At 39.3% G+C, this 17402-nt stretch overlaps 1 protein-coding gene across 6 annotated transcripts in view; it reads left to right on the forward strand.

Annotated features, from left to right (window-relative positions):
- TP53BP1 (tumor protein p53 binding protein 1) overlaps positions 1-17402 on the forward strand; it is a 93050-nt gene that overhangs the window by 56504 nt on the left and 19144 nt on the right. For 5 of the 6 annotated variants that reach the window (XM_055418331.2, XM_055418330.2, XM_055418333.2 and 2 more), the window contains 3 exons: positions 2784-2876; positions 9493-9976; positions 13548-13700. In XM_055418331.2, coding sequence (XP_055274306.2) covers positions 2784-2876; positions 9493-9976; positions 13548-13700 — 730 coding nt within the window. The remainder of the gene's footprint in view (positions 1-2783; positions 2877-9492; positions 9977-13547; positions 13701-17402) is intronic. The other variant, XM_088829466.1, reaches the window with a different exon arrangement.

The raw sequence follows: 17402 nt of genomic DNA on the forward strand, positions 1-17402 counted from the left end.
ATAAACCATGTAGCAGTATGTTGAATCTAACCGTAGGCTTTCTTATTAATACTTTAATAAAGCTTTTGCTATATTTAGAACCAAGATATTTAACGGTGCCTCCCTTTCTTCCTTTTGTTCATGTGAGAGTGCCTTTTTTCTTTTACTGGGTGTGAGTTTGAGATTGTTGTTACTGTTGGTGAGGAAACGGGAAGTTAACAGGGGTAGCCATAGACCTTATGCTTTCTGAGGTCTGCCCTTGCCAGCCTTAGCCTCAGGTCATATTCTCTTCTGCCTGCCAAATTAGCTACAGTCCTGTTGTTTTTGCTTTGTCACGAATGCTGTCATAGTTTGAATATGACCCCATCCTGAGGCTCTGGTGGTAAGCTTTGCCATCTGGTGGCCGTGAGGATAGAATTGTTTCATTGGTTTCTTGTATGAGTCATCCAGTATGAAAGTACTAGCAGTGGTTGTTGAAGTATAGGTGAGGATTCTTAAATCAGTCTAGACAGGTGCTATAAATCAGTAAAGCAGTCTAGGTGCAAGAGTGAAATGTTGACGACGATGGCCAACTGATTGTGTGTCTCATTTTAGAGGGGGGTAGCCCATATTCATTTCCAGCCAGTCATTACCATGCAGACTTACTGTTGCCAACTCTTTAAATTTTTAAAGAGAAACCTGAATTTTTAAAAATCAAATTTCCTGCTTGATGGGTCATCTAAAATTGTTGTTGACTAAGTTGTCTGTGGACTAAATTTGATCCTCAGTTGTAAGTGATCCATCTAAATCCTTTGATTTGTGTCACGCTATTGATGAAAGTGAAAGAGGAGAGTGAAAAAGTTGGCTTGAAGCTCAACATTCAGAAAACTAATATCATGGCATCTGGTCCCATCACTTCATGGGAAATAGATGGGGAAACAGTGTCAGACTTTATTTTTTGGGCTCCAAAATCACTGGGGATGCTGATTGCAGCCATGAAATTAAGACACGTAACTCCTTGGAAGGAAAGTTATGACCCACCTAGATAGCATGTTAAAAAGCAGAGATGTTACTTTGCCAACCAAGGTCTGTCTAGTCAAGGCTATGGTTTTTCCAGTGGTCATGTATGGATGTGAGAGTTGGACTGTGAAGAAAGCTGAGCGCCGAAGAACTGATGCTTTTGAACTGTGGTGTTGGAGAAGACTGTTGAGAGTCCCTTGTACTGCAAGGAGATCCAACCAGTCCATTGTAAAGGAGATCAATCCTGGGTGTTCATTGGAAGGACTGATGCTAAAGCTGAAACTGCAATACTTTGGCCACCTCATGCGACGAGTTGACTCACTGGAAAAGACTCTGATGCTGGGAAAGGTTTGGGGCGGGAGGAGAAGGGGACGACAGAGAATGAGATGGCTGGATGGCATCACTGACTCGATGGAGGTGGGTTTGAGTGAACTCCGGGAATTGGTGATGGACAGGGAGGCCTGGCGTGCTGTGATTGATGAGGTCACAAAGAGTCGGACACAACTGAGCAACTGAACTGATGTCTAGAGAGATTAATTATTTTCTGGTTTTTTTACTTATTTAATTTGAAAGATAAGTACCTTTGACTCCTTATTAGTTAAAGACTCTTTAATGTTGTATTGAAAAAGATGGAGTTTATAGTTGATCTTTCGGTTTTAACAAAATTGTTAAAATCCAACACAACTTGTTATCATTTTGTACATGTACTTGTTAAGCGGGAACAGTATATGCTGCTGAAACTTTCTGGACCCTTTGGGTGGAATGTAGGGATGGAAAAATAGGGAAAAACCTGAGGCAGAGGGTTGGATTTGGAGGATCACAGAATGAGATTCACTGATATTGTTGTGAAGCAAATTTTATATAGGAGAATCCAGATTTTAAGAATCTTTGACTTTACCATTGGGTTTCACCATAGGTAATAGTTTAAAGTAAGCTCTGTTCGGTTCAGTTCAATCGTTCAGTTGTGTCCGACTCTTTGCGACCCCATGGACTGCAGCACACCAGGCTTCCCTGTCCATCACCAACTCCCAGAGCTTGCTCAAACTCATGTCCATCGAGTCGGTGATGAACTCTGTTAGTGTAGTTTAAATGCTGTCTCTGTGTTTAGGTGAAGCAGTACCACTCTGTTTTTAAATGTTGTCTGTAGCTGGACACTGTTCAGATTACTTGCTTCCATCTTGTCTCTCTCACACATTTCATTATTGAAGATTTCATGACTATGCAGAGGTAAAGAGAGTAGTATCACGAACTGCCGTGTATTCATCACCCAGGGTCCAAAATTACCTATTTCTGGCTAGTCTTGATTCATTTATGAATGCTTCCCACACTCTCCAGTCCACTGGATTTTTTTAAAGCTAATTCTAGCATTGTATCATTTTTATCTTTCAATAAATTTCAATACTGTCTCTAAAAGATAAGAATTCTTTAATTTGAACTTAACCACAGATGCTCGGAGGGATTGGGGGCGGGAGGAGACGGGGACAACAGAGAATGAGATGGCTGGATGGCATCACCAGCTCGATGGACATGAGTTTGAGTGAACTCCAGGAGTTGGTGATGGACAGGGAGGCCTGGCGTGCTGTGATTCATGGGGTCGCAAAGAGTCGGACACGACTGAGCAACTGAACTGAACAGTACTATTATCATGCTTTTAAAATTGGCATTGATTCCTAATGTCATCAAATATTTGATATTCAGATTTTTCAGATTCAGAGAAAGAATTTTATTCTCTCTGTACCTAAAAGGATAATTTTCAGAGGTACTTTCCTTTCACAGTTAACACAGTGTATTGCTTTATTTCTTAGTTCCCAGAGGACCACGTCTGTGTTTAGCTGTGTCTGTGAAGACCGGCAAGAGGATGAGCCTCGAAGTCAGAATTCCTCCTCTGCACCCATCAGGCGAGCATTATTTTCATAGCATCTTTTGGGCTGTATGGATTCACAAAATGATTGGTAGCACAATCTAGAATATACTGCTACTGTTGTGTGAACTTGAGCTTACTGTTTTATTTGAGGGGCTGTGACGTATTCTAGGTAGTTTTATAAATGAGATGTCATGAGACGTTTTATTAAATGTTCTATAGATAGATTTTTGTCTTTATCTGCCAGTTCTGTCAGTTTAAAATGATTCGGTGTTTATAACTTATAAAAATATGTCATCCTGAATTTCTAAGATTATTCTCTTTTACTTAGTTTTAGACATGTTAACTTTTAATAGAATTTTCATTTTCCATTAGTTTTCCATACAGCAAAATGGGATGTTTGACAGCTCAAATTTAAAAGTTTATCAGACTTGATGCAGTTAAAGTTTTCCAATAATTTATTATCTCTTAGAACAGGTATGAAGCTTGGAAAAAGTTTTTGAGTTACAAAGTATTTCTTCTGTATTAGAGAGGTATCTTGTTTGGAATATATGGTTCTTATATTTGGTGTAGGAGAAATAAGTAATGGCAGTGGAATAAGCTTGTATCTTCATTAAGAATCTTATATCTCTAGAATTCAGTAATTTGTAATTAGGGAATAGAATAGTGTTTTGTCATTAGGTATACTCTTAATAGTGTTATTTGCAACATAATTTTTTTTTTTTTTGGCTATCTCTAACTTGTGGGAGGGGGGTGTCTTAGTTCTCCAACCAGGGATTGAACCTACACTGTTGACACTCAAGTCCTAATTTCCTGCAACATAATTTCTGTGTTCCTTATTGGTAGAAATATATAAGAGAAGCACATTAGTGCTTTTACTAAACATTCTGATGATTACATGTGAACTTGTTGGTATTCTTGGGAATCAGATAGTCCAGATCACATCCTTTGTTGTATCAGGAAACTTCTTGGGTGAAGTACCACCTTGTATGTTTTCAAAAGTAGTGTGGTCTTGGCCCAGCAATTAGGAAATTTATTGATTGCATTGTGTTTCCTTTCTATTTTATTAGATGGTTTATAATAGACTAGGATGCTGGTGATTTTTGTTTAACCTTGATGGAAGAAGGGCCTGAGAATTCAGGTGATCTTGATTCCAGTTCCCCCTCAGACAGACCTACCTATGCTCAGAATAGAATGGTTAGACATTTATTAAATATGGAGGTTTATTCTTCCACATTTCACTTTGGATTAATTTTACCCAGGCTTTTTCTGCTAAAAATTTGCTTTTTTTGGCATCAGTTTATAAACCTAACATATAGTGACCAGAGTAGAATTGTGTAGCCTAAACTAATGAAGAAAGGGAAGTGTGGTCCTTCTTAAGATTATTGAATTTCTTTTGTCTGTCTCTTTTCTGGTGCTAAAATTTCCTTCTCTATTGTTTTGTGGGAGATTTAATATACACATCTTTGTGATAGATGTTTCTTGGAGGAAAGTGTGATTTGCACATCCTTTATTTGATGCTGACACGAGAAAGATAAGTAGCAAAATTCTGATATTTGACTGGAATCTGCTGAATGTTGCTGCTGTTGCAATGAGATACCTTTAGTCTTTAGAGAGATAGGAATTGTTCTGATTAACAGTTTTTGGGGGAAAGGGAGCCTGATATTTGTCAAATTAGGAGTTAAAAAGTCAAAAATAAAATGAAGCTTTGTTTTAAAACTGAAATTCTATTCAGAAGTTATGCCCTAAATAGTTTCTGAGGTAAAGTGGTTTTTCCAGTGGTCATGTATGGATGTGAGAGTTGGACTGTAAAGAAAGCTGAGTGCCGAAGAATTGATGCTTTTGAACTGTGGTGTTGGAGAAGACTCTTGAGAGTCCCTTGGACTGCAAGGAGATCCAACCAGTCCATCCTAAAGGAGATTAGTCCTGGGTGTTCATTGGTAGGACTGATGTTGAAGCTGAAACTCCAGTACTTTGGCCACCTGATGTGAAGAGCTGACTCATTTGAAAAGACCCTGATGCTGGGAAAGATTGAGGGCAGGAGGAGAAGGGGATGACAGAGGATGAAATGGTTGGATGGCATCACCGACTCAATGGACATGGGTTCGGGTGGACTCCGGGAGTTGGTGATGGACAGGGAGGCCTGGCGTGCTGCGGTTCATGGGGTCGCAAAGAGCTGGACATGACTGAGCAACTGAATTGAACTGAGGTAAAGTGTCTAGGCTTGTTTAGAGGTGGGAACAATATAATTGAATTCTTAAAATGGTAAATCAAATCCTGTCCCTTCTAGCTTTTGGCTCACTTTTATTATTGCTTAGGTGTTGATATGTTAGATGTCTTAAAGATTCAAATGTGTACTCAGTCCATGCTTTGTCTTATACAGCTAATACTGATTGAGCATCTGCTGTGTATCTAGCACTCTGCTAAGTAATTTGTATGTATGATCACTTATAAACCAGGTTGGTGTTGCTCATCAGTCTTCTGGTGGTTTTACTCTGACCTGTTCTTTACTGGGCCATACATCCTCATTCAGTGGAGGTTCCTGACAGGATCCAAGCTCTTAACAACCGATATACCAGACTCTCTTTGGCCAGAACTCTCTTGTAAACCCTGCTTTGGTCTCCTGTTGTGGTAAGCTGTGCTATACAAGATAAAAACCTCAGAAATGTCTCCTTTTTCCTTTCTTCTCCAAGATGCAGAGCAAGCCCTAAAGAACTCTTCATGCTTCCTTTTTCTGTCTGCCTAGGTCTGTTCAGCTTCTTAGGGTGAGAGCTCCTCCCAAGTTGGAGACAGCTTTTTCTGTCTAGGTGGCTAGCTCTATCTTTCTGTGGCCAAACACTTACAGCAGCAAGATACATAGTTTCTAGACTGTTTGTCACCCTGACTTTATCTTCTGGGTATATCTCAGTTTATGCTTTGTCAGACATGGCAGCCTGAAACATTCCAAATGTCTTTCCATGATTAGTTCAGAATGAATTCTTTTTGTCTTTGTTCTGGTGGTGGATCTTCCCAACCTAAAGGTTGAACCCAGGTCTCCTGCATTGCAAGCAGATTCTTATTGTCTGAGCCATGAGGAAAGCCCTTAATCTGGTGTATGTGCTCGCATGTGTGCATGTGTGTGTGCCTATGGTCTTTTTTGCTGCTCACGGGCTTTCTGTAGTTGTGGTCAGCAGGGGCTACTCTTCTGTGCGGGCTTCTTATTGCAGTGGCTTCTCTAGTTGTGGAGCATGGGCTCTGGGTGCACAGGCTTCAGTAGTTGTGGCTCATAGGCTTAGTTGCTGCATGGCATGTGGGATCTTTCTGGACCAGGAATAGAACCTGTGTCCCCTGCATTGGCAGGGGTATTCTTTACCACTGAGCCACCAGGGAAGCCTGTGGTTACTGTATATTTAATGCAATCTAAAAATACGTTAGTATGTAGTTTTTCATAGTACAGTAACTCACTGAACTTATGATTTATTGTGTTTTTATGTTAAATTTATGTTTTAATTGAAGGATAACTGCTTTACAGAATTGTGAATCAGCCATAGGTGTACATATGTCGCCTCCCTTCCCATCCCACCCCTCTAAGATTGTTACAGAGCCCCAGTTTGAGTTCCCTGAGTCAGACAGCAAATTCCATTGGCAATCTATTTTACACATAGTAATGAAAGTTCCATGTTACTGTCTCTGTACATCCCGTCCTCTCCCTCCTCCCCCCACCCTGTGTTCATAAGTCTGTTCTCTGTGTGTGTGTCTCCATTGCTGCCCTGCAAATAATTTCATCAGTACCACCGTTCTAGATTCTGTGTATATGCATTAATATACAATATATATTTTTCTCTTTCTGATTAATTCACTCTGTATAATAGACTCTAGGTTCATCGACCTCATTAGAACTGACTTAAATGTGTTCCTTTTTATGGCTGAGTAATAGTCCATCGGGTGGCTCAGAGGTTAAAAGCGTCTGCCTCCAATGCGGGAGACCTGGGTTCGATCCCTGGGTCGGGAAGATACCCTGGAGAAGGAAACGGTAACCCACTCCAGTATTCTTGCCTGGAGAATCCCATGGACGGAGAAGCCTGGTAGGCTACAGTCCACGGGGTCGCAAAGAGTCGGACACGACTGAGTAACGGAACGGAATAGTCCATCGTATGTATGTACCACAGGCTCTTTATCCATTCATCTGTCATTGGGCATCTAGATTGCTTCCATGTTCTTGCTGTTGTAGATAGTGCTGCAGTGAACATTGGGGTACCTGTATTGTTTTCAATTTTGGCTTCCTCAGGGTGTATGCCTAGTAGTAGGATTGCTGGGTCCATCAGTTCAGTTCAGTTCAGTCGCTCAGTCGTGTCCGACTCTCCGCGACCCCATGAATCACAGCACGCCAGGCCTCCCTGTCTATCACCAACTTCCGGAGTTTGCTCAAACTCATGTCCACAGAGTCGGTGATGCCATCTAGCCATCTCATTCTCTGTCATCCCCTTCTCCTCCCGCCCCCAACCTTTCCCAGCATCAGAGTCTTTTCCAGTGAGTCAACTCGTCGCATGAGGTGGCCAAAGTATTGGCGTCTCAGCTTTAGCATCAGTCCCTCCAGTGAACACTCAGGACTGATCTCCTTTACAATGGACTGGTTGGATCTCCTTGCAGTATAAGGGACTCTCAAGAGTCTTCTCCAACACCACAGTTCAAAAGCATCAGTTCTTCAGCGATCAGCTTTCTTCACAGTCCAACTCTCACATCCATACATGCCCACGGGAAAAACCATAGCCTTGACTAGATGGACCTTGGTTGGCAAAGTAATGTCTCTGATTTTTAATATACTATCAAGGTTGGTCATAACTTTCCTTCCAAGGAGTAAGCGTCTTTTAATTTCATGGCTGCAGTCAGCATCCACAGTGATTTTGGAGCCCAAAAAAATAAAGTCTGACACTGTTTCCATTGTTTTTCCATCTATTTCCCATGAAGTGATGGGACCAGATGCCATGATCTTTGTTTTCTGAATGTTGAGCTTCAAGCCAACCTTTTCACTCTCCTCTTTCACTTTCATCAAGAGGCTTTAGAGTTCCTCTTCACTTTCTGCCATAAGGGTAGTGTCATCTGCATATCTGAGGTTATTGATATTTCTCCCAGCAATCTTGATTCCAGCTTGTGCGTCTTCCAGCCCAGCGTTCCTCATGATGTACTCTGCATATAAGTTAAATAAGCAGGGTGACAATATACAGCCTTGACGTACTCCTTTTCCTATTTGGAACCAGTCTGTTGTTCCATGTACATTTCTGTATGGTAGTTTTATTCCTAATTTTCTAAGGAATCTCCACACTGTTCTCCATAGTGGCTGTATCTATTTACATTCCCACCAACATTGCAAGAGGGTTCCCATTTCTCCACATCCTCTCTAGCATTCATTGTAGATTTTTTTGATGTTGGCCATTCTGACTGGTGTGAGGTGATATCTCATTGTAGTTTTGATTTGCATTTCTCTAGTAATGAGTAATGTTGAGCATCTTTTCAGGTGTTTATTAGCCATCTGTATGTATTCTTTGCAGAAATGTCTACTTAGGTCTTTTTCCTACTTTTTGATTGAGTTTTGTTTTCTGATATGAGTTGTGTGAGTTGCTTATAAATTTTGTAAATTAATCCTTTGTCAGTTGTTTCATTTATTATTATTTTCTCCCATTCTGAAGGTTGTCTTTTTACCTTGTTTATAGTTTCCTTTGCTGTGCAAAAGCTTTTAAGTTTAATTAGGCCCCACTTGTTTATTTTTGTTTTCATTTCCATTACTCTAGGAGGTTGATCATAGAGGTTCTTGCTGTTATTTATGTCATAGAGTCTGAACTTTTGATTTATTAAAAAGACATTATGGACATTTTCTACATGAACATAGTTATATTAAATACAATTAGTTTATTTAATCTGTAAGTAGATTTTTGCAATTAATTGATTGTGAGAACTTTCTTTTGTTGAAAGTGATTTTATTAAGCACTTACTTTGCACCTCAGGGCTTCATTGTATCTGGTTTGTAAGAGACATTTATCAAATGCTTGTGGGACATGTAAATAAATCACTGATAACCAAATGGGAAGATTAATGAAAAGGAATACTCTGAAGAACCAAATCATTCTGAAATGGTTTGTTGTAGATAGATACTGCCAGTATAGCTAGCAAAACTAGAATCTCACCTACAACTCTTTCCTTTAAAGATCGGGTTTCTTTTCCTAAAATTATTAGTCACGGGGGTAATGAACAATATCTAGAATGCTGGGAGTCATTTAAGGAATGTTAGAACCATTAATAAAGCCAAATGAGACGTGTCAACCTAGTTGATCTCTTTTAAAGTAGATCCCTAAATTGCCCTCATTGTCTATGGCTTCAATAATGGTTTACATCTTTTGTTGACCTTATTTTCCTATGTCAGGTTTCAGAGTTCATAGCTAATGGAGAGGAGAAATTTTGTGGCTATTTTACTGTCACAGTGGACTAATCCTGTGTACCATTATTTTTTCACAGGAAGAAATTAGATGAGAAATCTTGTAGGGTGATATACCTGGTCACCTTATTTTCACCCTTCCCTACATTTCTCAGATCATCAATTATGGTTTCCCCCTTGACACACACACACTTACTTGATTTATTTTTTTTAAACATGGTTTCTTTATGTGCTTCATTTACAGGGGAAACTTGCTCCATTTTCCGAGTACTCAAGATGATGAGGAGAAGGGAAAGTTTGAAGGTGACCAAGGGACCAGGCAGAGTCAACAGCCCATGAAGCCCAGTAGTCCTGTCAAAGAGCCTGCTGCTCCTACCTCCCAGCAGATGGCCATACAGGAGCCATCCAGTCCTCAAGGGGAAGCAATGGAGATAGATACACCAGAAGGCCAGAAAGGAGAATGGAGTACCAGTCAGGAGAAACCTAGTAAGGCCTTGATTGAAAGGCCCAGCCAAAATAACGTAGGGATCCAGACTATAGAACATTCCCTGTGGGTCCCAGAAACTGTTTCAGCAGCAACTCAGACTGTAAAGAATGTGTGTGAACAAGGGACCAGTACAGTGGACCAGAACTCTGGAAGACAAGATGCCACAGTTCAGACTGAGAAGGGGACTGGTGAGAGACCAGTCAGTGCTCCTGGGGATGATACAGAGTCGCTCCATAGCCAGGTGAGAGAGCACGTAGGTACCTCGGGGCCCTGTTTTCACCTTTCTGGATTCCCAGAGAATTTAAGTTGTGCTACTTCTACTTAACAATAATTCTTGACCATTTTATACAGACCAGTGGTTAAAAGACAAAAACAGTTTATCCAGGATAAGAGACAGGGTGGTGGATGTTATGAGTAGCTATAGTCAAAGACTGTTTATACAGTCTTTGGTGCTAGAGTTTGTCAAGTAGGTCTTTACTGGATGAGAAAGCCAGGAGTATAGTTTGGGTCCTGCAATATTTTTCCACATTCAGTCTTGCGCTGTCATTTTTCATTCTCCTTTATAACCATCAGAGCCAATTGCTTCTCCCCCAAGTTGATTTCACTATGGTTCCCGGAAGGAATAGAAGAAGTGTGAAGGATAGTGTATCACAGTATTGGAAACAGCAGTAACAGGGAAAGTTCCCAGGTAACCAGGGACTGCAGAAAGAGGCTAAGAGTAGATATAGTGGGAAGAAAAGTTCTGGGGCTGATGAATGTGAGACTGGAAGAACAGGTTTTTAGAAATAGAGTAGGCATGTGTAGGAACTAGTGAAAATTGAGGGGGTAAGAAGTCGTAGTAATGTACATGCTAACAGGAGGAAGTTCATAAAATTTCATTAGTAACCGTGGTTAAATTGCCTTTTCAGTAGGGCATCATCACTTGAAATCTGCCTAGGAAAGCTTTACTAGTAATGTACCTCTCATTTGAATTGTCCAGGTTGTTTTATAAAAATAATATAGTTCCTATTTATTGAACACCTGCAGTATATCAGCACTGTGCTCAAGACAACCCATGAGGTTGGTATTGTTATTCCCATTTCACAGGTAAAGAAACCAAGCTGAAGAGAGGTTAAGTAACTTGCCCAAGATTTTGCCATCAGTAGGTGGCAGAACTGGAATTTGAACTCAGCATATCTGACTTCAGAATCGGTATTCTTTTCATTATGCTATGTTGCTTTTCTATTTTTTAATCATAGCTTGTGTAGTCTTGTTCTGTTTATCCGTGCCTCTCCAAAAATTCTGTTTATATTAGCCTTTTATACTAACACTCTCTGAGACCCAAGACCTTATCAATTCATACAGATTCAAAATAACATAGCCTTTTGGATATAGAAGCTGTAGCACATCAGACCCTGTTTTGTAGCTGTTTATTTTATCCTTAAAGTGCTTGTATTCTGCCACATAATAATTTGGTTTCTCTGCCTTTATAACAAGGGTTAAAACTTGTATCTTAAAGACAGCAGTTACATGAGTGCCACTAGATTGTGTCTTTCTTTACTTCCTCATATTCTTCCTCTGTCAACTAGGGAAATAATTCCTGCTCCTGTGTCGTGATGATTAGGAGCCAGTGAGTGAGCCAGAATGTTAGTTAAGGCCCAGGCTTTAGAGTCAGACATCATCTAGATGTCTTGAAAGTTGAATGAGATGAAGTTTGCAAAGCCCTTAGTGCTGGGTGTGACACACAGTAAATGCTCAGTATACACTGGCTGCTGCTGCAACCTATTGATCATTGTTTTAAATACCACTACTGCAGCTGTTACCAACGCAACCATTACTTAGGCTATACTACTGCCATGTCATGCAGAGTGAAACAGCACATTTAAAAGCTAGTTTCTCCTGCCAAGGAAAGAAGAGTGCTCAAAAGTGTGAATAGTGAATGGGAGCAGAGTTTCAGTTGGGAAAGATAAAAAGAGTTATGGAGAAATGGATATAGTGGTGTTTGTGAAAGTGTGAATGTACATAATGCTACAGACTGTCTATTTAAAAGTGGTTAAAGTCAGTAATTTTTATGTTAAGTATATTTTACCACAATAAAAAAATATAAATGATGGGTACTGTAACAGAAATTGGGATTGGTATGCCATCTTTTGAAGAGTGATTAGAAAATGATAGGGCTGTATGGACATCATCTGAATGTTGGTGCTTTTTTATCTCCTGCAGTCTGGGTAGGACTTAGGTCAGGCTCCGAGAAAAGCATAGGCAGCCTACCTTTGACATTCCTTAAATTTCCATTTGTGTGTCAGGTAGGCCTGAAGCCAGGTTTTCTGTGAAGTGAAAGTGTGGCTTTATTTTCATTTCATCTTCCCTTAATTATAACAAGATCCTCAAGTTACGTATCTTTACAGAAACCTCCTTTCAGAATACTATTTGAAGAGAGTAAGCGTAACTTTCTTTTTATCTGCCCTCTTTCCCTTCTCTTCTTTCTTACTCTATCAGACATGTTTATTTAGGTATTTCTCTTGATGTGATCATTTACCTGGCTGTTGTAATGGAAGACTACAGGGAGGCTTTTGGCCGCATTTTAAGGATATACGTAAAGCACACAAAAAGCTTTTAGACTTCTGTGATCGAGGGTCTAATCATTGTGAGTGCAGCTGGCAGGTCCAGGCTGCTGTGGTTCTTATGCAGGGGCACCCTGGTGACTGCTGTGTGACAGACCGGTACCTTGACCATTCATTAACCAGCGTTGTTTGTATAGACAGAATTATTTTAAGGAATTGGTTGAATAAATTTCCATGCACTTTATTTGTATTTATTCACATAATTTTTGTAGATATTTCACCCTAACATGAAGTTGGACTGGGAATTCTTCAGGTAAATTATTTAGGTAAAATATTACCACAGTGTAATGAAAAACCAGGCTCACTCATCATTATTGTGGTGGTACATATAACTCTCCTGAAAGACACTTGACACTGACACTGACCTTGACACTGATTGCAGAAAGTAGTATCAGTCTACTGTAGGGGAAATCAGGTGGGAGAAAAAAGCATGCATTTCCTTTTACAGTTACAGAGCTGTGGGGTAGAAGGGGTGGGGTTGTGGATGTGGATAAATGTGATACAGATGTTATGAAAAAACATGTATGTAATAGTTGTCATAAAAATGTAGGGTCTCATTTAAACTATGTTACTGACTATTGTTTATCATATAACTAGATACTAAATCCTAATTTGCTAATGTCCTCTATTTCCGGACACTAGCTCAGCTCTTTAGTTACAGTCTATTATTTGGAATACATTAAATATTTCATATTTAATTCTAGGAGAAATCAATGTATCTTGCACCAGGAATAAATATACCATAGTTTTCACTTACTAATGCAGGAAAAACAGACTGCACTGAGATTTTCAGATCTTATTCTGTTTTATATAAAGTTCTAAAGAATGCCTTCCTTTTATCTGAAGACCTCTTGCAAGTGTAAATTGTATGCTGATTGATAAGTCAGCAACAGAATCAGAAGGATTACAATCTCTAATGTGCTTTTAGGGGATCAAAATTTCACTTAAAAATCCTAGATATAAGTGCTAGATGTTATGATTTTGATTTAGACTGAAATAGGTTTTTAGATAAAACCGATACAAACTCCTCTCACTAGACAGCTGGCCCATCTCTAGTGTTACCCATAAGAGAATAGAAACAGCAGCTGGAAAATTCCATCACATGAGATTCATGGAACCTCTGAACAGTGCTCATCATGAAGAAGTTGACTTGTGAGTCTGCCAGTTTGCAGTGAGACTCATGCCTGTGCTCTCTGTTTTCTGTCATAGGGAGAGGAAGAGTTTGATATGCCTCAGCCCCCGCACGGCCATGTCTTACATCGCCACATGAGGACAATTCGTGAGGTCCGCACACTTGTCACTCGTGTCATCACAGATGTGTATTATGTGGATGGAACAGAAGTAGAAAGAAAAGTAACTGAGGTAATACATACTTGGGTCTATGTGGCAGATTTCTTTCAATAGAAAAATTACCCTGGTTTTCCGCCTCCATCCCTCTTCCCTCTGCAGCTAGCTGATAACGCTTCGTTTTCCTTCCTCCTCCTGTGAGAAAGATTTTCTGTTTTTCCCAACCATGGGTTTGCTGTCTCACCTTTGGTCGGTTATTTAACCAGTCCCATCATGCTTTCCATATCTGTAGAGAACAGAGTGGTGAATCTGTCATGTATAAAGATTTTATGTATTATTTTTAATCCCTGGAAACTAATGAAGTTTAGAATCTCCTGCTTAACAGCATGTATTTTCTCATTGTTTCTTACTGTTTTCTCACATGTTATCATCTTTTACTCATTAATCTTGGTCTCCATCCATGTGTGGTTATGAGCCTGTTAGTAGGAAGTGTACCTTTATTTTTTAGTAGAATTTACTATGAACTCATTCCCAGTGTCAGCGGAATATTGATGTTTATTGACTGTTACAGTGGACAGTGTTGTATGCTGACTTTGTTTAGCTCTAACGGTGACTGAAGTTAGATTTTCTAGAATTAAAGATCTGGCACTTTTTTTCTTGGTACATATGTCAATATCTGGTACATATGTTGATGTTCTCATTTAATCGCTTAGTCATGTCTGACTCTTGTGCAACCCCATGGACTGTAGCCCGCCAGGCTCCTCTGTCCATGAAATTTCCCAGGCAAGAATACTGGAGTGGGTTGCCATTTCCTTCCCCAGAGGGTCTCCTGTTCCAGGGATCGAACCCATCTGCATTGGCAGGTGGATTTTTTTACCGCTAAGCCACCAGGGAAGCCCACATATGCTAATATCTTGGTACACACGATGATAAAATATTGTGTTTTACTTTTTAAATGTTTGGGTGTGTGATGCACGGGGTCTTTGCTGCTGCTTGTGGGCTTTCTCTGGCTGCGGCCTGTGGAGGCTGCTTTTTGTTGTGGTGGTTTCTCATCGCAGAGCATGGCTCTCGGGCGTGTTGGCTTCAGCAGTTGCAGCTGAAGGGCTCTACAGTGCGGTCTCAGTTGTGGCTTGCAGGCTTTGTTGCTCTGTAGCATGTGGGATCCTCCAGGATCAGGGTTGGAACCTGTGTCCCCTGCACTGGCAGGTAGATTTTTAACCCCTGGAACACTGGGGAAATCCCTCTAAGAACCATTTTAGTAATTGACAAGAGGCGTAGCTATTTTATTCCTTGGTCAAGCACTTTTCTTTAATTTTGGCAGCTAGCCATATTGGAGATTGTGCTCTGGGAGAATTAAACTGGTAAATAGTTTAAGTGGAATGTATTATTGCTGCTGTTCATTAATGGGCCATTATGGCTGTCATGTCAGAAAGTATTTAATTTTAGTTTGAGAAATTGTCTTATATTCTTTATTATATACCAGATGCCAGAAATATTTCTTTTAAAATGCTGCTTTACCTTCAATTTTTAAAAAATTTATTTTAAACAGATGAATATTTTTAATGATAAAAGGTACAATTTCACAAAGAAGTTAGACATCATAAACCATTAGACACTTTTAACAACAAAGAAAGATACATAAAGCAAATATCAGAAGAAATATAAGGGAAAAGAAAAAATGTATAATCATAGACGTACTGACAGTTCTCTGAGAATATTTAACAAGTGCAGAAAAAATAAGAATAGGAGCATCTTTAATGTCAATAATTTAAACATAATATATTTAATTAATTTATATTAAGCATAAGTAGGATTTCTGTATTTCTGTAGGATTACAGAAATATATTTAAAATTTTGTATCTCATGCCTTGTTATTAGATGTCCATAGGACATTTAGAAAAACTGGCAAGAAGATTAACATTACTACATTTGAGAAAGTAGAATTCTTTTTTTTGGTGTGTGATTCAGTTATACACATATGTTATTTTTGAAACTATTTTCCATTATAGGTTATTACAAGATACTGACTAGGTTCCCTGTGCTGTACAGTAAACCTTTGTTGCTTGCTGTATACCTATTTTTTTAAATTAGAAATCTAGCATTCTAATCATGCTAAATCAAGCAAGTGGAATCAAAATGTCATAAAGTTTTTAGTTAGGTAAAAATTCATAAGTTTTATAAAATATATATATTACATGTATGTATACAAAAGCTTTTCTGCTGTGCTTGATAAAGGCTTGAGAACACAAAAAATGGAGATGGAGAAATTGGCAAACATAAACTGAATGAAATGAGAGCACTAAATACGAAATGGAAAAAGTGAAGCAAACTAGATAAAAGTAAATGATCCTCGTATAGTCCAGTCGTTTTTAAACATGGCTGCCCATTAGAAACATATGGCAAAAAAAAAGCAATACCTGGATATTTGTAGTTTTCCAAAAATTTCAAGGCAATTCTGATATGCATATGGATTTTAAAAAGTGATTACAGGTTTTTCTATTAAATGGTAGTTTAGGTAATACAGAATTACATAATTTTTCTGTTGACCAGTCATGATACAGTGGTATTAGGTGAGTAATAGTTACATAATCACAATAGTAAAAGATGTTTATCATTTTTCACAATCGAAAGATAATTATAAAAAATAAAATATAATTACAGTTGCAAGCCATAATGGGAACCTGCTGCTGCTGCTAAGTTGCTGCTTCAGTCGTGTCCGACTCTGTGTGACCCCATAGACAGCAGCCCACCAGGCTCCCCCATCCCTGGGATTCTCCAGGCAAGAACACTGGAGTGGGTTGCCATTTCCTTCTCTAGTGCAGGAAAGTGAAAAGTGAGAGTGAAGTCACTCAGTTGTGTCCAACTCTTTGTGACCCCATGGACTGCAGCCCACCAGGCTCCTCCGTCCATGGGATTTTCCAGGCAAGAGTACTGGAGTGGGTTGCCATTGCCTTCTCCAATGGGAACATAATTAACTGTAAATATAAAACAATTACATACAGTTTGGGGGGGAGGTCAAACAGAGTGATGTGATAAGTGGAAATGCACACATGCACACGTTTTCATCTGCTCAGCCAGTCTGTGTCTTGGTTGGTGCATTTAATCTATTTACATTTAAGGTAATTATCTATGTATGATCCTACCGTTTTCTTACTTGTTTGGGGTTTATTTTTTTTAGGTCTTTTCCTTCTCTTGTGTTTGTTGCCTACAGAAGTTCCTTCAGCCTTTGTTATAAAGTTGTTTTGGTGGTGCTGAATTCTCTTAACTTTGCTTGTCTGGAAAGTTTTTGATTTCTCCATCAAATCTGAAAGAGTCTTGCTGGGTAGAGTCTTTTTGGTTGTAGGTTTTTCCACTTCATCACTTTAAATATATCATGCCTTTCCTTTCTGGCTTGTAGAGTTTCTGTTGAGAAACCAGCTGGTAGCCTGGTGGGAGTTCCCTTGTATGTTATTTGTCATTTTTCCATTGTTGCTTTTAATATTTATCTCTTTAATTTTTGGCAGTTTGATTACTGTGTGTCTCAGTGTGTTCCTCCTTGGGTTTATCCTGCCTGGGACTCTGTGCTTCTTGGACTTGGTTTGTTTCCTTTCCCTTGTTTGGGAAGTTTTCAGCTATTATTTCTTCAAATATTTTCCTCTGGTCCTTTCTCTCTCTTCTCCTTCTGGGACCTGCATAATGCGAATATTGGTGCATTTAATGCTGTCCCAGAGGTCTCAGGCTGTCTTCATTTCTTTTCATTCTTTTTTCTATATTCTGTTCTGTGGCAGTGATTTCCAC

The sequence above is a fragment of the Moschus berezovskii genome, chromosome 21 (assembly GCF_049115385.1).
Source record: "Moschus berezovskii isolate FMDL1 chromosome 21, NW_MosBer_1.0, whole genome shotgun sequence".
NCBI classification, from domain to species: domain Eukaryota; kingdom Metazoa; phylum Chordata; class Mammalia; order Artiodactyla; family Moschidae; genus Moschus; species Moschus berezovskii.